Source organism: Lissotriton helveticus, chromosome 2_1 (assembly GCF_964261635.1).
Source record: "Lissotriton helveticus chromosome 2_1, aLisHel1.1, whole genome shotgun sequence".
In the NCBI taxonomy this organism is placed as follows: Eukaryota; Metazoa; Chordata; class Amphibia; order Caudata; family Salamandridae; genus Lissotriton; species Lissotriton helveticus.
The window spans coordinates 595182813-595208524 of NC_136059.1; the positions used below are offsets into that span (position 1 = coordinate 595182813).

At 41.5% G+C, this 25712-nt stretch overlaps 1 protein-coding gene across 3 annotated transcripts in view; it reads right to left on the minus strand.

The window, feature by feature from the left end:
• The window catches only part of BDP1 (BDP1 general transcription factor IIIB subunit), a 1449812-nt gene that overhangs the window by 479732 nt on the left and 944368 nt on the right, over positions 1–25712 (minus strand). For all 3 annotated transcript variants that reach the window (XM_078675286.1, XM_078675285.1, XM_078675287.1), the window contains 4 exons: positions 22945–23122; positions 13722–13936; positions 9156–9537; positions 8881–9009 (listed from right to left, as the gene is read on the minus strand). In XM_078675286.1, coding sequence (XP_078531412.1) covers positions 8881–9009; positions 9156–9537; positions 13722–13936; positions 22945–23122 — 904 coding nt within the window. The remainder of the gene's footprint in view (positions 1–8880; positions 9010–9155; positions 9538–13721; positions 13937–22944; positions 23123–25712) is intronic.

Here is a 25712-nt window from a genome sequence, read left to right on the forward strand (position 1 = left end):
AATGAGAAGACACTAAAAACTATGGATGATGACAGCCCGAGAGAGTCCTATATAGAATAGAAGAGCTGAGAGCTATCCTCAGGAGACGAGGCCCAGCACCCACTGGCTATCGAAATAGCGGCCCTGGAACAAGGCCTCAGACACGAGAAGACACAACTAACTCAGTCTGAGGGAACACTTGAACTGCCACAATGCTCCGGCCGTAGAAGTGACAGATACGCAAGCTGCACTCCAGCAATCTCCTAGCTCTGGACTGGTACTCACAATCAGAGTGAAAACAAAGGTGACAGGCCTGAGACTTTTTCTTCTTCACAAACTGGTTTCATGCTGTGAGAGCTTAAACTGATAGTGCAAAGTGTACAATTTGCGGGTGGGCGACAAACCTCTCCTCTTACGCACAAACTAGATCATGATATTTTGATAGATTAAGTGTGGTTAGAAGGTTGGGTGGGGTGGGGGGTTAGTTGGGAAGGGAATGGAATTGTTGTATATAAGATTCAGTTTCGTCGCACATGTCTTGCTAAATGGCTAACTCAGGGACCAGAACAGACTCTAAGAGCAATAATACCCACACCTCTCCTACATCACTACACAGCATCAGGTACATGGCGACCCCCATGGATATTCACCCTCTCACTGTACTGACATATTATTATTATTATTATTATTATGTTTCTTATATAGCGCCTGAATCGACCCCCGAAGGGGTATCTCCGCGCTTGCCTTGGGAACCCGTCCTGGCTTTTTCCCTGTGAGATAGCCCCTACAGGGCATCCCCAAGGTGAAAGCCAGGCATCCCGCCGCAGGGGGGCCCTTGTGGAGATTAAACAAGCTTAATGCCCAGAGTTGCAGAGTGTGAACCCATGATTAGGTCAGGCACCGAAGCGAGAATTATCGAGTCCATGGACATTTGAGCTCAAGACCCTGCCGCGTCGGGAATTGAACCCTGGTCCCGGGTCTGACCTCTGCTTCAGGGTCTGCCTGCTCTAACCAGTGAGCCACACTTCTCACTACATAGAATGTAAACGGCCCCGGGGACAGGATCAAATGGGGACTGGTCTCAAGATATATCAAAAGAATGCACCCAGACATAGTGCTACTCCAAGAGATGCATTTGCATGTAGATGTGGATTCCTTGGTAGAGGAGCCTACATAGTATTGGCACACGCAGGCTACACACCCGGGTCCAGGGGAGAGGCAATACTGATAAAAAAAAGTCACCCTCCCCCCATTAAACTATCGCATATGTGGGCAGATCCACGTGGTACATATGTTAGAGTAGCAGGCACATGGGGCAGATGTAAAATGAATCTTATCAGTGTATACGCCCCGCATAGCATAAAGGCATATGCACTGACCAAAGTGAAAGAGATCCTCCTGGAATCCCCGACTTCCCTTCATGTGATAGGAGGCAACTTTAATGATGTGATGTGCATACTCATAAACCACAGGGGAGGCATGATCAGTCGACTGTGACTACCCCACTGGCGTGATTCACAGACACAATGGAACCGACCGGCATATGGAGACGGCAGAACCCACATTCCAAACAGTATTCATAGTACTCCAGGGCACACAAGGTCTACTCCAGACTAGACTACATCTTTATTCCGATTAGCAAGGCCGAGTACCTCGCCATGGGGCTGTCCGACCATTCCCACTATGGATACAAGTGGGACATAGAAACTGGAGACTCAAAGCCTGGGACCTGCAGAAGAGGGACATCATACGGGGTATCAGGACAGACAAAGATTTTTTAAAGAAAATTACGGTACGGTACAATCCGGGGTAACGCTGTGGGAGGCATATAAAACTAAGTTGAGAGACCGGGCCCAAAACCATCTAGCATGGGGGGAAAAGGAAAGAACATGAAGCCCTGGAGCAATTAGAACACCGAATACTGGCTCTAGAGGAACATGCCATTATACATATGGATCCCCTATTAACCAGACAGTTAGCGGTACTATGACAAGAATATAAAGACTTGATGTGTGAAGCCTCCAAAACTCAGGCCCTGGCTACCCTCCACCGGCTATAGGGAGTAGGAAATAAAGGAGGGACATTCCAAGCCTGGCTCAGTAGCTAGGAAATGGAAACTAAATGGGTAAGATCCATTAGGGACGCACAGCAACTGATCAACTCCAATGGTGCCCAAATAGCAGGGGCCTTTGCTGCATACTATGGTGAGTAATATGTGGCTCGACACGAAATTGAACATTACTTGACAGAAATACCTACCCCGACAATGGACGAAACAAAAGTGATAAACTGGAGTTGGAAGAGGATCTTTCCATTACAGAAGTGAAAGCAGCCATATCTAAACTATGCTCTGGGAGGACCCCAGGACCAAATGGCCTCCCAGCCGAATTCTATAAACGATGCATGGACCTATTGAGCCTCTTTCTATTGAATCTCTTCCAAGATGCATACAGTGAGGGCGTCCTCCCACTGGACCTGCGTGTGGTGGTTCACTGACAGAATATCGACAACTAAAATATCCCTATCCCACAATATAGAGTAATAAAGATAGATGTAAAAAATATCGACATCCTATATTTAAAATGGTAAGTACAAAACTATTGAAAACAATTATCGATGTCATACATATAGTTGTACAAAATATCGTTATTATATATATATATATATATATATATTATATATATATATAAAAATTAAATAAATTAAGAAATGTTAAATATTTTAAAGAATAACAATCAAAAAAATAAATTAGATTTAATATACATTGTAATAAATGTGCCAAATAACCTTAATCTAAAACAAGTTAAACACACACACACATATATATATGTATATTTACTTTAAAACCATTATTAAACTAATAATTTTAATGTATATTATCATTTTAAAATGTGAAAAAATGTGTATATATATATATATATATATATATATATATATATATATATATACACATATATATATATATATATATATACACACACACCACTATTAATAAAAACGTTATATTATAAATTAAAACATTAAACGATTTAAAAATCTCTAAACTTCCATTTCCCACTGCAGTCAGTGCAACAGTAGGGAAAGTGTTGGATAGCGTAGGGGTAAAAATTACTATTCCCACTTCAATGAGTGCAACAGTATGGAAAGTGCTGGATAGCGGAGGGGTAAAAATTACTATTCCCTCTCCAAAAAGTGCAAAAGTAGGGAAAGTGTTGGATAGCGGAGGGGTAAAAAATTACTATTCACACACCAATGTATGCAACAGTAGGGAAAGTGTTGGATAGCGGATGGGTAAACATTTACTATTCACATTCCAGTAAGAGCAACAGTAGGGAAAGTGATGGATAGCAGAGGGATAAAATATATTATTCCCACTCCCGTCAGTGCACCAGTACGGAAAGTGTTAAATAGCGGAGGGGTACAAATTACTGTTCCCACTCCAGTGAGTGCAACAGTAGGGAAAGTGAAGGATAGCGAAGGGATAACATTTACTATTCCCACTCAGTAGGGAAAATGTTGGATAGCGGAGGGATAACATCTACTATTCCCATACCAGTCAGTTCAAAATAAAAAACAAACAAAACATCGACAAAATTGAAATATGTTTTAAAAAAGTAAATAAAATATATATAAATATGTTAAAAATATATTTATTATAAAAAAAAATAAAAAAAATATTACTATGTTAAATACATATCACAAATAACTATAAATAAATAAAATTAAGAAAATACTTTCAAACAAATATTTTTATTTTGAAATTATTAAAACAACTAATAATTATTACATAAATAGAGACTATTTACTTCCTACCCTGTAACACCCACAAAACTCACAACTCACATCAGAAATTAAAAAAATGCATTTGCATAATTAACAATTCATTTTCAACTAAACGAATATTAATTAAAACAAATTAAAACACATAACATTTAATTAACTTTCCAGCCTTTACCCCTATTATCCCCACAACCCACACCTAAAATTGAACTGTAAAAAAATAAAGTACACAATTAAAACAATATTCAATTAAATAACTAATATTATTTAACAACTAATTATAAAGTAAAAAAAACAATGTACTCCCCACTCTTCACCCCTATAACCCCAAAACCCAACACACAAAAAAAATAATTACCCACCAATTAATTAATATTATCAACTAATTATCAATTAATTAAAAATAAATTACTTCTCACCCTTTACCCCTAAAAACCCACAACTCCCCAAACTAAAATTAATTACACAATTTCCATATTTGCCAATTAAATATTAATTAACTCATTATTAATTAATTAAAAATAAATTACTTCCCAACCTTTACCCAAATAAACCCTTACAACCCGCACCTACAATTTATCCCCAAAAATGAAAAACACAACTATTATACAATCTCAATTAAATATTAATAAATAAAAAATATACATTCATTTATAATTAAATTACGTCCCACCGTATTTCCTTATAAACCCACAAAAAAGTGCAAAAAGTCATTAAAATAAAATTAATAACTACTAAAAATGTAACACATTTATTAAAAAAATAAACAATGCTTATACAAAAACTATACATCACATACATTTGAAATATATGCTAAAATACATAATTTAAAAAATCGTTATTGTAAACAACTATATTTTTACAACTATATTATTGACTTCTATATTTTTTTAATTGATATTTCTTACCTTAAAGTCAATATTCATCACCACGATATTCTTGCTGTCAATATTTCTGTGTCACAATATTTTAAACTCGATATTAGTGTATGTCAACATTTCCAACTCAATATTTTGACTGAATACCGCGCTTGGCCACAATTATACCAATACACAAAAAAGGTAAACCAAAAGATAGGTGCGAATCCTATCACCCGATCTCTCTGAACTGCCGGATCAGACATCACCCGTAAATACAGGGATTTAGGGTGATACTTTGGAAGAGAAAATATCTCTACAAGGGGATGAAATTCTCCTATTTGTAACACAACCTGACACCACGATCCCACCCTTTTCCAGACAATAGATATATATGGACAGCACTCTGGATATAAGGTCAACTGGCACAAACCAATAATATATAGCGAGGGCCCAATAATATAATGGACCCAGCTCCAGAAAGGCTTACAAGTGGCAGTAAACGGATTCACTCATCTGTGTATATTTCTCACGACAGATAGTGGACTGTGTTGCCAAGGCAACATTGACTAAATTTAAAGAGGATACCCAGAGATGGAGGAGCCTGCGGCTCACAATAATGGGCCATGCCGCTATGTATCAAATGATCACCTTACCGCAATTCCTCTATGCACTACATAATACCTATCACCCGTTCCCACGATTGATACTCCGAGAAATAGATGATGAACTTCGCTCGCATCTGTGGCAGGGGAAACTACGCACACATTGCAGCTCAACCAATATAATGGAAGGCTAGCATTGTCAGATGTGGAAGCCTACTACTGGGAAGAGCACCCCTATTAATGAATATATACACAACAAACAGGCTGGAACGGGAAACCTTGATGCCACGCACATTCTTCCACTATGTCTATGGAGGGAAGGGATCCAGAAGGCTGCTCCCGGCCACACAGACCATGCTTGAGGCATGGGGGAGAGCATCCAAAACACTGGGGAGGGCCCACAAAATCACAAAGGCAACGCCACTGTGGAAGGAAAAACTGGCTGAGGGAAATGAGTAAACTAAAGGGATTCGGAGAATGGGACACCATAGGAATCTCCACTGTAGCAGACATTATATATAGGCAAGGGCACCCGTAAAACCTTCCCCGCCTTATGTGCTGACTTCACACTTCAAACACCCCAATTCCTCAAATATACCCAGCTAAGACACGCAGGGCTGGCGGCAGGTATAAATGGGGCCAAACTACTTGAATATGCACCACTAGAAGGAAGGCTACGACAAGAACAACTCACACCAAAGGCAGTATCAGTTACATATAAAACTCTGAACAATAACATGCCTGACAACCTAGACAAACTTAGGGGTACATGGGAGGAGGACTTGAGAGAAATGGAAAATGTAGACTGAGAGGCCGCCTTGTTTCATCCTAGGGAGGTGGCGTTTAAGTTGCAACCATGCCTTATCCAAGATAAAATCTTTCACAGGGCCTACTATGATCGTGACAGACTAAATAGGTTTGGGAGGGCTGAAAACCTGAAATGTCTGAGATGTGGACAAGACCCGGGGAACTGCCACCACACAGTATGGGGCTGCCCAGTAATACAGACCTTTGGAACTAGATTGTAGGAGAACTCAGTAAAGTAATGCAGGTGTCCATCCCCCAAGACCCAAAATTTATACTGTTAGGGATCCCTAGCAAAGTGGATTTAGACAGACCACAACTGATACTCAGTACCCTAGGCCTGGTGGTCACGAAAAGAGACATAGCAAGGCACTAGGGCGCCCTGGCCCCGCCAACACTGCACAAATGGAAGGCAGGAATGGACATACATGGCAGCGGAAAGGGTCATATATATGTGTAGAGGCTTCCCGGGAAAGTTTCACAAGATATGGGACAGATGGATGAAATACTATAGGCTCGACCTATTTTACAAAGACACGCAGGCCACCTACAACAGGGAATAGAATAGCTATCCCTACAACACTTGCCCAGGGGGGATAAGATACCCTAAAATGGTTATGAGGATGGGCATCCTTGGCCAAGAGAGAGGTATTACATCTGTTTCGGCACCAAGTTTGTCTTACTGGCCACTCTAGTTGAGTGTCATCATGAATGAGGGCCTTCTAGTTGAACTGTTGCTTTTAGGAACATGCACATAATGTGGCACAGTAGACTACTTCAATTTGGTTGATCAGACTTTCAGCAGCCGGACTTAAAGGCTCACATATTTTGTGGTTCAGTTTGTTTCTTAGCAGCCGAATGCAACTAGCCTCAATCTGCAATTTTTTGATCATTTGTCTAGCCCCTGACCTGCAGAGTTCGACAGGGGTTTGCAATCTCCCCTTTTTGTGTAGAGGTTCATGAAGATTTGGTAAGCGTCTCTGTCACAGGCATTATTCAGAGACTTGAAAATGGGTATGGTTTCCCTTTTGATAAGAAAAGACAATGTTAACCTAGATGCCCTACAAACAACAACCCTACTGTCCTACTGCCATCTCACACAAACATCATGGGGAGGGTCAATGTGCACAGCACATATTCTGAAAAATCCCAATATTCTGGAACAATGGCAGCTGGGCTGTTGCCCAGGATGTGGCACCAAATTGCCGGCCTCCTTACAATAGAAGAAATAAGCTGATAAGGCCCTAACCCTGTCAGACTTCTCAGCTGCATTTCATATTGCTGACCACTCCATATTGATCAACAGGGTGGCCTAGATTGGACTACAGAGTATGGTCTTGTTTTGTTCAAATCCTTTCTATCCAGTAAAGTTGCTATTTATCGTTCTTACACTTACATCCAGGCAGCTATCCAATGTAGGGTGGCTAAGGGACCCTCTTTATCACCTTTATAATCCAACATATATGTGAGCGCTCTTAGAGCGGATTAAATCTTTTGAATTGAACCCACTTTCATGTGTCAATAATACTTAGATCATCATCGGATTAGATCACTATGCCCCCAAATGTGGCTTTATGGTTTGAGATTAAAGGACAAACTGTTAGCAGTGCAGCACTGGATGAATACCAAATTCTAAAAACGTAATTCTGTCAAGAAAGAGCTCTTGCTTCTGGGTAGCAACCTTACTAGATGGGACAAGATATAATGGCTGGTGGATCAGAGCTCACCTCCCTGTGCCAGATGTAAAGCCAAACTATGAGGAGTTACTATCAATTCTGACTCGTCTCTAACAACTCAAGTCAATTATTTAATGTCTGCATGCTTTCTTACCCCAAGGAATATCAGAAGATGTTATCCTGTCTGCAGCAAAACATGCTTCAGCAGTATCAGTATCTAGACTACTGTAACAGTCTGTGGGTCTTCTGGGGTATCTACTTACCAAACCGCAGCTGCAAGGTCCATTAATTTTAGAAACGCGATGCTCCCTTCATTAGCTCCTAGATGAGCACATGCAGCTTAAGATGCTCTACATTGCACGTAGAATCTTCTACGCGCATTAAGATGTTAATTAAAAAATCTTTCTTCCTTCTATGGTGCATTCGCATCCTATGTGAAGCACACAATTTCTTGTTCAATTTGCCACACATGAGGAAAGCATGCTTTGGCAGATGCTCCTTTCAATATCTGGTACCTAATCTCTAGAGGCCTCTCCTCATCAGGATTAGGGTGTCTGATAATAAACTATCCATCAGATGTGCCTTGAAAACAATTTTATTCAAGTATTCCCTATATTTTGTTGTTTTTCCTTTTGTTTCCCTATCTATTGCAGTGCCAGGAAACCTTTTTGTATTTGATATGATGTAAAAATAATGAAATTTGAAACTGGAGGAGCTTGTTCACAAAGATCATCTTTCATCAAATATGTTCCCTACAACAAATGAAGCCTTCATACAGTTAGACCCTATGTGGACGTTGTAAATCCAGAAACAACAAAACCTCCAAAAACATAAGTCAGGAAATGACTTTATTATATCTCACTATCAGCTTGTATGGCCCATGCAAATAGTTATAAACTGAGAAAACTGTGTGCTAATATTGTGACTCTTAAAACTCACATTGGATGACCTACGTTCTGTTTATCTCATACTTCAATATCTTAAAATAGGAGATTTCTGCCTAGCCACACAAGTGAAAGGCCTTCCAAAATCTTAGGCACAGAACTGTACTCCCTAACCTCACTAACAGAAACTAAACCAATCCTGAAGCAAGCTTCTTTCTAACGTCAATGAAAATACAATAACAGAAGTTTATCATCAAAAATAATTAGCAGGGAAGTACTACTTTCATATACTTACATTCTGCAGTGTGCCCAGATTCTCAATTGTATATACACTTTTCTCTTCTTGCATGTCATTTATGTTTGAAGGAGGATGGTTGACATCAGCGAAACAGTGTGAATCAGAAACATTGATTGACATGTCAAACTACATAGAGAAAAAAAAGCATCACTTTTTGTGGCACTATTTTATGGGAAAGTAATGAAAATACATGCCTTATTCAAACATGATTTATAATAGAGACTCATTATAAAGAAGGTGCAAAGAAATATCATAACGAGTAGGTAGCATACCTCTTCCATAGTTTCCTCAACATTTACTGGGACAGGGTTTGGAGATCTGAGACCTTTAGGTACAAACACAGGGGCTCGGTTAATCTCTTCTGGTGGCAGCACATCATTTGCATCATCATAATCTGTGTCTGCATCAACTTCATCATCTTCATCTTCGTCTTCCTGTACAGAAGCCCTGAGAGTAACCAGCATTGTCTTGGGTGTACTGCGTTCTTTCCCGGAACTCTTGCCTTTGAACTTTTTGGAGTTTTTGGACACATTTTGTTTTCGCTTCTGACATAGCTTTACTTTTTCACCATGGGCGCCATCACACTGAGCTTCAACTAATTTTCCCTGCAGAGCTGGTTTCAGTGGAACCATCAGTTTATCCTGCTTCCGCAACCTAGGCACACAAATAATAAAAGAAAGTTTAGTTCTTATTCATCATAAAAACACCTTGGCAACACTTACCATTGTTAATATTTAAAGATGGGAAGAAATCACAGGACACAAACTATTTACAGACATCTACTGACAGATGGTCAGTTCCTCTATGTGAAATACAAAAACCTGCTCTAATTCTCCACACACATTTTAAGAAGTATTTATTATTATTTTGAATATGCAGCAAATGCCAGCGATCTAGCTTTTAGGTGCATGGCATTTTATGTGATAGGCACATCAGTTTTGTATGACAGCAAGTTGAACATGGACTATTATAAAATATACAAATCTGTTTCGTATAGTAGCAAGTTGACACATTGACAATAGTAAATTGGAATATTATCCACCTTGACATGACAATTTTCTGACCTGTTCTGAGAGATTGTCATTGCCTTTATTTGAAATACAACAAGCTGCTGCTCCAATTCCCCAAATGTCCAAAACACCGAGTGGTCCAATCTGTGCACAGAGGGTCATCAGGTAGCCATTTAAAAATCACTAATTATCAGTAATGTCAGTTTGTTTATTAATAAGAGTACCATTATCTCCGATTAGTGATGTGTGTTGTTATTCACTCCAGAGGATCCAGGCAAGGAGCTCTATATGACTGGTCCTCTTCACTATACAATCTTTCGTGGGTCTGATGGTGTGTGTCTGGGAGTGCATGTGGGGTAGAGGGGCAAGGAGGTTGAGTGTGTCAATGGCCTCCACTGTTTGCGCTTGATAGCTAAAATCTTTTAAGTCACCTCTGGATAGGTTGTTAGTACCTTTTCTAATCTAAAGTGTTCTTGGTGGTTAGAGATTGTCTAGTCTAAACCCTCTATAGAATTACAGATCGCCTGCATGCTCTCCACTCTGGGAACTACATTTAACTTTTCCCGTTCCATTGCTCTGTATGTAGCAGATTTCCAGTTCTCTAAAAAGTAACAGTTGTTGATCTCACTGACATCCTGGACTAAGGAAGGATCTTGCAGGGCCTCCATCTGTAGATGCCATGTGGGCAAACACTCTAAATGTGCCTCAATCATAAGTCACTATTTCTACATATGACCAATACTCCAGCTTTAGTCTTGGTTTCCCTCAAAGTAACCAATAATCTTCTTTAGTAGTGCTTTTGTATGTGTGTCAATCTTTTTGACCATTTCCCTTATTGTTCAAATCTCTAGCCCATTGATGGTGGATGTCTAAGTGATAAAGGGCAATCATGTCAAGAAAGAATTGCACATCCTTGACATTTGGTGCGTGTATATTGATTACAACTTATCTAAGCTGCTTTAAGTAATCACTAAACTGCAATAATTCGGACATCTGGTCCCGGAAAGTCTTCTTCCGTTGAAAGGGTACATCTAGGGCCATCTATATTGTCATAATCATGGCATATGATGAGTAGGTCGCAGAACAGGATTGACCTCTCCATTTTTTTCGGGAATTGGCTTTTTGTTTACTGTACAAGGTGCGTTTCTTGGAGGAACACTATCTCTATCTGAGGCCGTCATAAATATAACAGAACTCTATATCACATGGAGTAATCATTGAGCCCATAAACAGCCCATTTTAGTTCATGATACCATCCCGATTGTAACTAAAATTGTTTTGGGAGGGCTTATATCTTGTGCACTCAAATGAATGTACCTATTTCATGTGTGCCTCGGCTCCATTGAGGTAACATCTTAATATTGCCCAGGTAATACCAGGGAAGTGTGCTACTAGCAGCATTATTTACTGTTCAGCAAGTTTTGTTCTATTTTCTTCATTGGTCTCCCTCCCCAACATATTTAGTATTTAACCTCCAGGGAACCCTTTCTTAGTCACCATCCACATACCAACATGTAGTATATACGAGCATCAGTAAATAATTAAAAATTCTGCACTAATTGGTCTTTATTACCAGTTTCTAATACAGAGGAATGGATAGTTCCATAACAGTACATATTGTTTTAACACATTTTGGCCAAGGCTTCGGATATTTATCCCATACTTTCATTGCGGCGCGTTGCTCCTGAAATTTTTGGGACGTGGCTCAGGGGTGTTGAAATTCAATCGGGTTTTCAATAAATAGTTCTCTTTCTTGTCAGTGTCATTCTTTTATGAACTTCCCATATGCTGTTCATTTGTAGTTTTATCCCAGTCCTCTAGGCATTTTCAGTAATGGTGAAGATATACCATAAAACAGAGGTAATAGTATAAAACCAATGTTCTTAATAGTGTGGTTAATGGGTTAAGAGAAGCTGTCAAACCTCCACATTCAATTCACTTTGGCTGACATAAGGGTGGCTGTGTGATGGGCACGAGGGTAATTTATAAAGGAGAAACCTTGCATTATGAGTGACTTCATGACAAGTTCAGACCAGCAAGAGATATCTGTCTGTGTACAGCATCGTGCTAATAGACATCGCAAGTGCTGAAAAATTATGATATTTGATCTGTTCAGATTAACACATGGTGATCGTTCTTCTCAAGGCTGATCTCCGAACCATTTGATCAACTGCAGCAATGGTTACTAAAAGGTCAAGTTTGGGAAGGCAAAAATAAACATCCATTTAGTGACAAACATTGAAGGCAGGCAAATCTTTGGAGCTTCTTTACCATTTGATATACCATGAGCATCCATGAAGGGCGGCCTTCTACAACACGATATGCAGAAAAGTAATGTTTCTTGAATTTAAGCCATACTCATTGCTTTTGGTACAGGGAAAGTAGAGGTATATCACTGAATTCACATAGAGCTCACAGACAGGTCAGGAATAATTGCTCTAGTAAGTAAGCTGAAATGGGGAATACAAGTTTAATCAGTAAAGAAGATATGCTTTCACTGGTTCACTTATGTATCAGGTCTAGGGAAGAGGATATAGGTTTGTCTGGATGACCAGAGACACCAAGAACTTACAAAATGAATGTTTGAGTTTGGCCTTACTTTTGTCTGATCATCGAGGTTATCAGACAAGGTTTCGAGGTTTCAAAAATAAAAAAAATATACATTTTCATTCATTATGAACATTCCTGTGTTTAAAGTTCAAATGATTGGGAACACAGAGAAGTTCTGCAAACATAATACAACCGGGAAGAGAGTCAACCAAAGTCAATGATCACCATAACCCCTTGTCATAAATAATACATTTGGAGAACCAGACAAACCACTCACACCTGCACAGGAGAAGAATCTAGCATGAACTCAGTCATAATCAAATGGAATGTCAATTGCTGACGGGAAATTAATTCAGGATTAGGCCACTGAGAATTTAAATATTATGAAAGGTCTCTTTTCCGTCATTGTCTGAGGTATTGCATCTATACAAGCATAAAACTCCCCAATAGCTATGGCTTTTGAAATTGTATAGACTACTCTGAAACATATCGTTTCATATTGTATTACTGTCATGAAAAAAAACTGGGCATTGTGTTAAGATTAATAAATCAGTCTGTAAGCATTTCACCTACAATAACAACCTCCTACGTTGCAGAAATAGGTAAATACCAGACATGTATAAACATATACAGAACATACAGAGTGCAACCAAAGCTATTTGATCCACCAATATGTCAATATAAGCATAATTAGTGAACTTGAATGCAGAAAATTATAGAGGTCAGTATAATAACTACCAACTACAAATAGGCCACTGTTTTTTAAGTATATGATAGCAAAGTAATTAAGTATTTTTAAACTGTTGCATTCCGTAAACTCTAGGATGTATGACAGCTATTGCGTAGTGAGGTTGCTGAGGCGTATAACCTCTGTAACTAAGAGTTGAAAATTTGTGCAGATCAACATGTGTAACATACATTTCTCCTCAACTTTGAAAGCTTTTTGACCTGCAGTAGCTGCTGCCTGTTGAGGCGCTAGTTCCAGTTTCCTCTCTTTTGTCCACTGAGAAGCCTTTATTTCTCGTCCAGCTGAAAATTACTTTATTTCTTTAGCACTAAGACACTGATCCCAAGGCAAACATAGGAGCTATTATGGTAATAATAGCTGACACAACATAATCAACACAAGTATTCTATTTTAACATGTGCAAAAATAACATTTCCTGTGTAGTATTCAAGACCAAAAATTAAAGACCTCCGCTTAGTTGACATTGTTAAAAAAAAAAATTTAACTGCACACAAGAACCCCACATCTAGAAATATTGAAATGTGCCAAACCTCAATGGTTTATCTGTAGTTGCTGTGCAAGTTGAAGTAGGCTGCGAATCTTCAGTTTGCTCTCTGTCAGACTTGTGCTGCATGGGGCTTTTTGGTGTCTGGATACAGAATCGTCTATTTCTTTTTGGTGACACTACAGACATTTCTTTATCAGCTTCAACAGAGAGTTTTCTTTTGTTAACTTCTCGATCAAGATCAGAATTTCCAGGGTTTTGCTGGAAAGCAACAATGGTTTAGAAGAATGGTATAACACAATGGCACTAAGTCAGGAATCTGACCGTAAAGCAGTTATCACTAAAGACTCGATGATACACATTTAAATAGTATGAAGAGTACATAAAATATATTTATAGGATGAAATATCCACATCACCATGGATTTCAAATCTCTCAATAGGTTTAGGTTGTAAGAAGAATGAATGAACACACCATGTACACATCTAGATAAAAGCTAACATTATCCAGTCTTGTCCCAGGTTAGTGGAGTAAACGACCAGGCCAATCACATTCAATTCAGAATATGGCCAGATCTTGGGTTAAGTACACTCTGAATCTCTAATAACTAGAGCACGCTAATTGGAACTAGCAAATTGAAGGCATGAGCCACTATTCTTTTTTTCCGTAAAACATTTTTTATTATTGAGAAATAAACATCAGAAATACAATGACATTTCCAAGAGTAATCACAATATTTATTTATTTATAAATACATAAAGTGTGTATGGAAGGTCTAGGGTGAATGGGGATCTTCGACAGTGGGGGTCAGGGGAGGTTGACATATATCTTCTCTGTAGGAGTTCCACAAGCCCCACACACAACACCATTTTTTGGGACAACCACGGGCCACATGTACAGTTTTTATCCTAAACATTGCCCAATCTAAGTCCTTTTCCCAGTCTCGCACTTTAGGCGGAAGCAGCAATGTTTCTCTTGGCTACCATTAGTCCCAGCGTGACCCATTGTGTTAAGCAGACGTTCAAGTCAGTTGGTTCCCAGATGTTTTATAGACACCTACAGGCTTCCACGTGGAGTTGCACGGACAAGACAGTGTTAATGAGGTCATGGATGTTGCGCCAATAGGGTTGGATCAGCTCGCATTCCCAGACTATGTGAAAAAAATTCCAATCTGGCCGCATCCCCGTCTACACGTTCCCCCATCCGCCCTCCCCATCCGCACCAGTTGAGGCCCAGTTACATATACCCTGTGTAGGAATTTTTGTTGGACCAGTCGAAGACGAGATAGTATTGCCACCACTCTGGGAGAGGAGATAGCCTCCTGCCATTTCTCCTCGTGCATCTCAATGCCATCTCTGGTCCACTTCTCCCAGAGAGCCGGGAGAGGATCAGAGATGTTGTTGACCAGCTTTTTGTATAAAAGTGATATGGTGCTGTCAGGGATATGGCCATCTAATCTACTCTATCCTCTAGGGGGGATGATTCCGGTAGTGTGGTCCGGGTTGTAGGTGAGTGCGTAATGTGTGTCTAACCTGCATGTAGTGGAAGCGAGTCGGCCAATTTGTACTGCTATTGTAATGCAGCGAATGATTTGATGTCTGATTTCTCCCACAGATCGCCTTTATGGGTAATACCTATAAGGTCCAATTTGTCAAACCCCTTACTCCTCCATAGATTGCCGAGTTGTTCAGAATCCCATAGCGGTGTTGCCAGTGTTAACTTGCGCCCCCAACCAAGACGTTTGGAGGCTGCATGCCAGATGTGTACTGCCTGTTTAGTGGGGCCCGAAAGTGAATAACGGCGGGGTCTGGAGTATAGGGCTCCGTTAAAGTTCCCCTCAGAGAGAAGCCATCCATCCATGTTATAACCTGGGTTTCCAGGCTGGGCGTAAGTGCAGTGGTTAATGGAGGACAGGTGAGTCGCCCAATAATACAATTCGATATTGGGAAAGCTGATGCCTCCGTCATACCAGTTCAAGGAAAGTTTACCAGAGCGGTACGGAGAATGGCCCTACTTATGGGCAGTTCTGGTAAAATTGGGATTTGGACCGGAGTTCATTCAGTGGGTTCGTCTTTTATATTCGGAACCACTCGCTCAAGTGTTGATCTAATTTGTACTTAGTCGAGGAACGCGTCAGGGTTGCCCACTGTCCCCCCTTCTCTTTTCCCTGGCCTTGGAACCCCTAGCTGCTTGGATACGTTGGGATCCAATGATAAGGGGTCTGAGGTGGTCCTCCGGATGGGAGGACCGCATATCGTTGTATGCAGACGATATATTACTGTATTTGGCCTCCCCTAAGAAATCTCTTACAGTTGTACTGGACATTCTTACGGTCTTCGGCAGATTATCTGGACTTTCCATAAATTGGGGAAAATCCTTATTATTTGTACTGAGGGAAGACCCTCCCTTCCCACCCCGGAACTGCCCAATACTAATCAACTCGGTTGGATTTAAATATTTGGGGATTTTTCTCTCACTGGACCCCTCGGTCCGCTATGCCAAAAATCTCCTTCCCCCTCTTCGTAGACTTAGGAGCAATATCTCCAGCTGGAAGACACTCTGTAACTCACTCTTGGGCAGAGCAACCCTTTTTAAAATGATGGGTTTACCACGATTCCTATATGCCCTGCAAAAAACCTTAGATTTAGTACCATCAGGTTATTTTAAGGAGGTTGAAGGCCTGCAGAGGGACCGATTATGGGACGTCAAACCTCAAATCGCTTTGAATAAACTAACGCTACACTGGCATGATGGAGGCATCAGCCTCTCCGATATCAAGAAATACTATTGGGCCTCCCAAATGGCAGCCATTAATCATGGCACGAATGGCCGCGCAGAAGACCCGGGTTATGCCATGGACCGATGTCCCCTTCCGGGTGGCACATATGGTAGGGCGTTGTACTCCCGTCCTAAACGATTCAAACTAACAGGCCCCATAAAGCACTCAGTTCAAATTTGGCATGATGCCACTAATTTTCTTGGTTGGAAGCATAGACTAACACTGGCCACCCCTCTTTGGAATTCAGAGAAGTTAGGCGATCTGTGGAAAACAAGGGGTTTCGACAAGTGGGACCTTATTGGGATCTCAGTTATTAAAGATATTTGGGGAAAATGGGAGATCAAGAACTTCAGCACGCTCCAGAGTGAATATGAATTTGGCAGACACAGAATTCGTTCGTTATATGCAGTTCCGGCACTCACTCCAGTCGGTATTGCCTAGAGGAGCTGATACCCCGGAGGCTTCTCCTCTGGAGGACAGAATCTTAGATGGCCACCTACCTGACAAAACAATATCATTAATATACGAAAAGCTAATTAATCACATGACAAACCCTCTTCAGACTTTGCGAGATAAGTGGGTACATGATGGGATAGAACTAGACTACGAGGATTGGCAGACAGCAGGGTCCTCCCTCAAAGTGGTGGCTATCCCGGTCCGCCTGCGACTTGTTCAGCTTAAGATCCTTCATAAGATTTACATAACGGGACCCAGATTAGAACACATGCAGTGGTCTGACACAGGAGAAAGTAAAAGACTATGCGGCCTTCCCGGAACATTTAAGCACATTATCTGGGAATGCGCGCATATCAGCTTTTATTGGCGTAAAGTGCATGACACCATTAACTAAGTATTGCATGTCTCCCTCCGCCATGAGGCGAGAAGATGGCTCCTAAATATCTGGGAGCCCACAGACTTAAACACTTCTCAGACGCAATGGGCCACTCTGGGGTTTATGTTAGCAAAAAGAAACATCGCTCAACTCTGGGGGGCAGCTCATCCACCCACATTGGAAGCCTGGGAAAGAAACCTGGACTGGTGCATATTCAGAGAAAAAACAGTGTTTTTGGCAAGGGGGTGCCCTAAGAAGTGGACCCGTATCTGGAGCCCTTGGAATATTTATAGAGGAGAGATCTGAACACCACCTCACAATGTAGATCATGATGATCCTATTTCTCCGTAATGTTCCTTTCATGTGCACTGTCTATATATCCTTCCGATCATGCGATTTGTGAAAAGTAAACTACCTGGTCCTCTGTAATGTACCATTCACCGATGTTTGTTTAATAAAAAGATCTGTTAAAGAAAAAAATAGAGCGATACGGGGATTGCCATTCCACAATAGGTCCCTTTGGAGGCTCTCTACTTCACTGAAATAGGACGCGGGTATCGGGTCCATGGAGTTCTGGAGGGCGTACAAGGACAGGGGCAAAGACATTTTAAAGAGGGCAGCCTTTCCTAACAGGGAGCGGGGGAGCGACTTCCATCTATCAATATCTTACGCAGCCTTAGCAAGGGGGCCGGAGGTTGTGAGAGTAGCGGAGAGAGGGATCTAATGAGAGGAAAATACCCAAATATTTAAAACCTTCTGTACACGTCTGACACTATCTTACGTCTGACACTATGTACACTATCTTACCTCAGAGAGGTAAGATAAAGGAGAATGTCGTCAGCGTAAAGGGAAATAAAGTCCTCCCATTCCGGAGACCAGCATATGCCCCGAATCATCGGGTCCCTGCGAATCCAAGCTGCCAATGGTTCCAGCGATAAGGCAAACGGGAGAGGGGACAGGGGGTATCCCTGACGGGTCCCCCTACCCAACCCGAAGGCGGCTGATTTTTTATTGTTGACCACGACCTGGGCCATGGGTTGAGAATACAATAGTTGTACCCAATATATGTAGTTCGGGCCGGTACCCATTTTCTTCAACACTGCCCATAAATATGGCCATTCGATGGTATAAAACGCCATAGCGGCGTCTAAAGAAACTATGGCCACCGGCTCCAAGATGGAATCCGCCCTGTCTAGAACGCCATGTACCCTGCGCACGTTCAGTGTGGTATTATGGTGAGGTATAAAACCGGACTGATCCGGGTGAACTAGGGTCTCGACCACCGTCAAAAGCCGGTTAGCAAGGAGTTTAGCCAGAATCTTGGGCTACGCATTCAACAAGGATATCGGCCTATAGGACCTACAATCAGTTTTGGGCTTCCCCTCCTTGTGGATGGTAACAATAGTGGCCGTCCGTTGGTCCAGGGGTAGGAGTCTCGAATACCTCGATTCCTCATGCATAGCCTTCAAGTATGGGGCCAACCTGTCTGGTTTGAGTTTGTAAAGTTTGATAGGCAACCCGTTAGGGCCAGAGGTTTTGCCCAGTGTAAAGGACCTTATTGCTGTCGCTATTTCATCATTGGATAGGTCACCCTCCATGAAGTCATAATCAACCACTGACAGTCTGGGAAAACTATATCAGTGAGCATCTGGCGGGAACTTTCTGTGGAGGAGGGCAGCTGAAGTGTAGACTACCTCAAAGTGGGCCGTGAAATGGTCCACAATACCTTGTGGGTCTGTAAGGAACTCACCCTCATGCCCGTGGAGTTTAGGTACTAACCTACTTGCCCAGTCTCTTTTATCCAACCAGGCTAATAGTTTCCCAGCTTTGTCACCCACCTCAAATAGCCGCCCCTGCGCCACTCTCTCCAAGGCCTTGGCCTGGTCGGTCGCCAGCGCCCTATAATCCTGCTGTTTGAGAAGGTGGAGCTTTTCAGGCGTGACATCCGAGTCTAATTCTGCTTCTAACCGCCCTACTTCTTCCTCCAGGGCCACCAGCTCTCTCCGCTGCTCTTTCTTCTTCCCCGAGATCAGGGAGAGGGCCTTGTCCCAAATCACCGTTTTAAAGGCCTCCCAAAGCGGCTGCGGGGATTCCACTGAGTCCTCATTCTCAGTGAAGTAATTATCCACGGCAACGAGGAGTTCCCGGCGGACGTGGGGATCCCAAAGGTACTACGGGTTAATGGGGGCCACTCACCCTACCTGTCTGAAGTTAAGAGCCACATGAACCCAGACCGGAGAGTGATCAGAGATGCCTCTAGCGAGATGTTTTACTTCCTGGACATGGGTAATTGGAGATGCGAGGACCAAAAATTTATCAATCCTAGATAGGCTCCCATGTGTCCCGGAGTGAAAAGTGTATTGAAGAGTGTCAAGGTGAAAGGCCCTGCAGCTGTCCACCAGCCCCATGGATTCGAGGAAGTCAGGTAGCCAGCAAGATGAGAGAGCGAGGTCGCGAGAAGGGTGACGACCTAAGCCACCGGAGACAACAGAATTCAAATCCCCACCCAGCACCAGAAGGCCATCAGGGATATTTAACAACAGTGTACCCAGGTCCCTAAACGTAACAACTTGGAGGCCCGGAGCCACATAAATCGAAAGGAAGGTGATAGGATGACCCTCCCAGGTGCCCGAGACCCCAGCGTATCTCCCTCTGTCATCCGTCCAGGTTTTCTGCACTACAACGGGAAAGGACTTTTTCATCAATATACCAACTCTGCGGGAGCCCGTAGTAAAACCTGCGTGGGCGAGTGGTAGCCCCCTCTATGCATTGCCCTACATCCATTACCAACTAGATGAGGTTCCTGAAGTAGAATAACATCAGGGGCATGGCACTTTATATATTGAAGGACAACGCTACGTTTGATTTTGTCCCGCAGTCCATTGACATTCCAACGTAACAATTTAACCCCACTGTCCCAACCTGATGCCATTGCAAATTATACACTTTTGAGAATACAGTACGAGTTCCTACTCTCCAAATCAATGTTGCCTTAGTAGTCGCTGATGTGATAAACGCTTCAAAAACATAACAAAACACCCCCACCCAACGACCCCCCATCCCGCTGCCCTGCACTCTGGGTTTGAAAGTGCCCATGGAAAAAGTTTCAGAATGCCTGTCGCCCCAGAAAAGGATTCAAGAAATAAAGGAGAAGAAAAAGGGGGGTAGATAAAACGCACCCTTCCCCGACCCCAAAAATAAATGTAAACCCACCCAAAAGCAATTACCTCAGGTCCAATTTAATCCACAAACCTGAGCCACTATTCTTTAATAAAGTAAGTTCTTGGACAAATCACTCCAACCCAATTTGCCTCTGCTAAACAGATGGTGTTAAAGGGATCCTCTAATGACCAACATTACAACTACTCTGGAAATCCCATCAGTACACTGTAGAATGTATGTTGCTAGCAATAAAGGACAGGGTAAAGAAAAAGATAATTTTTCGTTTGACAAGATGTCCCTCAAAAGCCGGCATGGTACATGTTCAACTCTGTACCATTAAGGACACATTATTACTGGTCCTGGTTATCCATCATTGGAATCTTTTTTTATGTATTAATGTAACAGTTTTATATAGCTCTCTGGTAGTAGATGGTGTTAGTACACTATAGAAAGTATTCATGTTGGCCCACATCACAGTTTAAGAGAAAGAAACATTTGAAACTCTAGGACTGTACAGCAGTGCTTCACAGGGATGTTTAGAAGAAGTGTTCATGGTTTTATTTAAGCCATGATCACTGCCTAGTCACATCTTTGCACATGATCATGCTGCACTATTAATTTTTATAAAATACTGTTTTTTAATTTGAGGCAATTTCCAAGGACCATAGGGTTTCACTCGAATTGTAAACAAACCATGGCATAATCTAACTGCTCTTCTGCAAATTGGAATCAATATTGAATGGGAAAACATAACTGAAATGAGGGTGAATTGAGTCAAAGGCAGCATGCACCACCGCTGTCAGTTAGCTTTACACTTTTTTTTCTTACAGTACAGTAGAATTCTGAATCTCCATTTAAAAGGTGCTATTGTCAACTCTTGGGTAAGGGAGTTGGGGTAGGTGATGACTTAAAAGATGATTTCCAAGATGGGGAACAAGTAAATAGCTTTTCCTTCATCTCAAGAAGGGAATTGAAGAACATTATCCAAATAGGTTGTACAAAGAAGCCTGGCCCACTGGTGTATCCTCAATGGTGTGTAAATGTATACTTTACTCAAGAAAAATATAAGTAGATCGACAGGAGGCAGAGTTTGCAAATTTCTGCAATAAGAACATTTCTAGTTAAGGCCACATCAGAGCATTTCTTCTTGTAGAATGAGCTCTAGGCATTACAGTGAGTGGGAGAATAGTTTTTGGTAAATATTAATGAATGAGACTAGCCATCTTTCTAAAGATCTTACAACTCTACTTACATACAGTGTGTGGGGCTACTCTTCATTAGATGAAAGGCTTTAGGACAAAATGGCTAGGTATAGCTTCTTTCATATGGAATTCAGAAACTACCTTAGACAATGGCTGTGCTTCAAGGTAAGAGAACCACTGTCTCTAATTCACTCTACAAGCTGATGTTAGTGCTACTTAGAGGTCACTTTACAGAAAGGATTAAGAATTGATTATTATATGTATTGATCAGTGGCGTAACACAAAATATGTGAGGCACCCCTGCAGAATGTGAAGAGGATCTAGTCTAATGCCTGGGGATTAGCCTAAGGTAAGGATTCTGCAGCTAGAAGCCTATAATCAGAAAGATCAATAACCAAAATCATGGGGATCCTTACAGATGATCTACTGTTGCAGCATGGAGACCTCAAGGATTAACCATGCAATGTGTAAAATCCTGATCCAAAGAAGAAAATCCTACAAATTAGTTGTCTATCAGAAACAGAATAATTAGAGGAGCTCTGAGCTTTGTGGCCCTGCTGAAACAATACAGAAGACATCAATCAAAGACCAACTGCCAATATGAAGCAAGAGTGGACAGTGGGAGTGATCATGGCCTCATGGCTCCAGTGTAACATTTGCAGCTTAGAAAGCTGCTGGTTCATTCCTACTCACTTCCGTCAGGTTTTCCTTTTAAGGCACTTTTCCCCCATTGACTTTAGAGTGTAGTATCCAAGGCTACCAAAGCGGAAAGCACCTCTGATCTGGACACCAGAGGGAAGGTACACTTAAACTCTTGGCCTCTACTTACCTTAAGTCCAGAAGAACAGTCCTGTAAGTCGTCTGAGTCTGTCTATGCAGTGAATGTTTCTTCGATACAATAACATTACTGCATTCGTGGCTCATGCCTTAAATCTGAAAGATGTCATTTTCTACTGTTTTTACTGTAGAACTAGAGGACGTCTAAAGTACTTACCAGCTTCCAATAATCTTGGTGTCTAAAATTATATACAAATATGTTATTTTTCTAAATTGGTCTCAGGTTTCAGCTTGAGCGCGTGTCTCATTTATTGACTGCGTGTTCAACAGATGCTTAACAGTACCCTCTAATAAGCCTACACTGCTTGACCACACCACAATAAAAGAGAGCATTGAGGATTATTAATTTAAGCCCTGTAAGCCAAAAAGAATCGTCTGGACTTTCTTCTACACAGTGTACCTCATTTTGATACACTTCATAAAAAGACAGCTTCCTACTCATAAGTAATGCAATTACCTGAGAATCGGTATGCTGATACGATTGTAGGTCACAGTGGATGGGGTCCTCCTCATCTCGATCGGTATGTTCTTTGCTGAAGAGAGTTGATCTGGCAAGGTTAGGCTTTGGTTTCTGGGACCTCCGTCTCAGTAACGGTACAGGTTTAATGGTATCCTGTTTAATGCACATTTGGGAGCTGTTTTAATAGACGATGAAGAAACATGTAACAAATGTTAAATAATTCCAGACTGGATATTTAAGTAATCAGCAATTTTACGGCAGTTGCTTGTAAATCTTGCAACACATTTCTGAATAAACTGTATGTATACTATAAACTACCTAACAGTTTTATATAGTTGTATGAAAGAGGCTGAAGTGTGAGGGCACATCCTACTTGTCCCAAGGCAGAGAGTCTTCAATGGCAGAGTAGAACCATGTAGTAACTGAATCCGGCACTCTTCCTTGCAAACTTGACCTTCTATTTCTCTATTTATTTCCAATGTATTTAATTTTTTAATCTTGGAGAACAGAAACACAAGAACTGATGTTATATGTATTCAAGCTAACTGACTCATTCCTCAATCTAAGTGGAAAGGATTTGACTACCTTTAAGATGATTAGACTCTCCGGTGGTAGTGGGAGCTGTTGATTGTAGCGTCAGGAATACAAATTAATGAATACCACAAGAGCCCTTACAATTACTACAGTTTTTCATCTCAACAAATGTCTGTAATAGATGCTTATGGGGCTTATGTGACCTCGCTGACGTCACGTACGCGTACGACGCCTGGGCGGAGTCGCGTGATGCCGTCCCGCCCCCAGTGCGCAGGGATGCTGTGGCAAAAAGTTTTCGGATCCAGTCTCACACCTGGGGATAATTCTACGTGAAGGAATCTGCACTAGTAATCTCTATCACATACTACTCTTAGGTCACAAGCTTTGGCTTTGTACCTGACGAGAGATTCCTTAGCTGCTTTGCAGCCTGCTGAATGAAGAGACCCAGAATCAGAGAATGTTCCAGGACACAGTGCTGGATAAATAATCTAGTGTAAACACCAAACGTGTGGGGTTATGAGTATCATCTTCACATCCTGGAATTAGGTCGGAGGTGAATGTGTCTATTGCAAGTTAGCCTCATACTTCTAAGGAAGAGATGAGGAATTCTTGATAGAGCCCCATATGTGAGGAGTGGAGACATCTGCTCTGATTTTCTGATCTGGTGCTGTCTATCCGTAACAGAAGCATGGCATGAAGAATAAGTGCCTGCCCCTGTACATCAAGTGTATGCAGCACACTTTCGATCTTAAAGGATGGCGATATAAAAAACACTGAAAAGGCCACAAGACACTACCTGATTGAGTTGAAACTTGCAACACCATCTTAAGGGTGACTTTTTGGTGTGTCCTAAGGCTGCCTTTCTCTGGGTGAATCATCCTAGATAGGACTTTCATGGGAGAATCCTTGGTCGAGGTGATAACCTTCACAAAGAACATCCTCCAAAGTTGAGGCAAGAGTTATGGAACAGCTTGATAGGCTTTGACATAAGTCATTCAAACACCAGATCAAGGGCCAGATGTACACAGCACTGGTTGCAAAGTGGTCTCAATTTGCAACGAGTATTTTAAAGACCAGTATGTCAATGTGCAAACCGACCTAGGTTCTAAATAGATGGGTTCGCAAATGATCGATTCCTAGTCGTTCGCAATTCGACCTATCTCATGAATAGTAATAAGGTAGATTTTGAATTGCAAACCACAAGGAATTAAAGCCATCACAGTGATGGTGGCCTGATTAGGTCAACCAGCAGACCACCATGTCTCGCTGCTTTTAAATATAGCATTTCAAAAAATGCGATTCCTTTTCTTTAAAGGAATACGGGCAGCATTTCAAAAAAATAAGAAAAGTTTACGTTTCATTTTATAAGAGTAGGCAGTCGTCCATGTGACGATTGCCTTCTCTTAAAAAATGTTTTTGTCAACATTCATTTAGGGGCCTCTTGTTTAATGGCTAACAACCTCCTTTGAGGAGGTGGTAAAAGAATAATGTTTTGCAACTGGAATTCTGTCGAAAAATATTAATACATACCAATGCGAGGATACCCTAAACCCACCCCTACGAAATAGCGATTTGGCCTTTGGTCGCAAACCCGAATTGCGATTCAGTAACCTGTTACCGAATTGCAATTTGTGGTTTCTACATACTGAAAAGCCTTTTCGCAGTCACACGTCATGATTCTGTAAATTGGACCTTTTGCAACCCAAAAAGGTTAAGTACAGCTGGCCCTAAGTTTCAAGGAGGCATCACTCTATTAACTAAACGAATTTCAGCAGACCCTTCCATAAGTCATGTATCCCTGGTTGAACAAAAAAGTAGCATTGCTAATCCGCTCCACGTCATGAGATATTACATCTCAAATTAGACAAGTCCAGTAGATGTAGCAAGAAGTTATGAACTTGCTCATTGCTGGATGCAGGCCTCAGAGCACCCGGTACAAACCTCTTTCACTTATAATCTTAAGTAGTGTTGTATTAACCAGCTCTAGGATCGAGGTACACAAGAAGGCGATGGGTGGAATGCCTGAATTAAATCACAGCCACTGGAAATTACTCTGGGCCACAATCGCTCTGTTGCACACCTGTCACCTCAGACAGAACCCAGTAATATCCAAATCAGTTTTATACTGCTTCAACAGGAACAGTTCAGCATGAACTGCCAGGCCAGACTCCCTTTAAATGGAAACATAAGCAGCCCAAGATCAGTCATCTTCAGTCGTTGTAGATTGACTC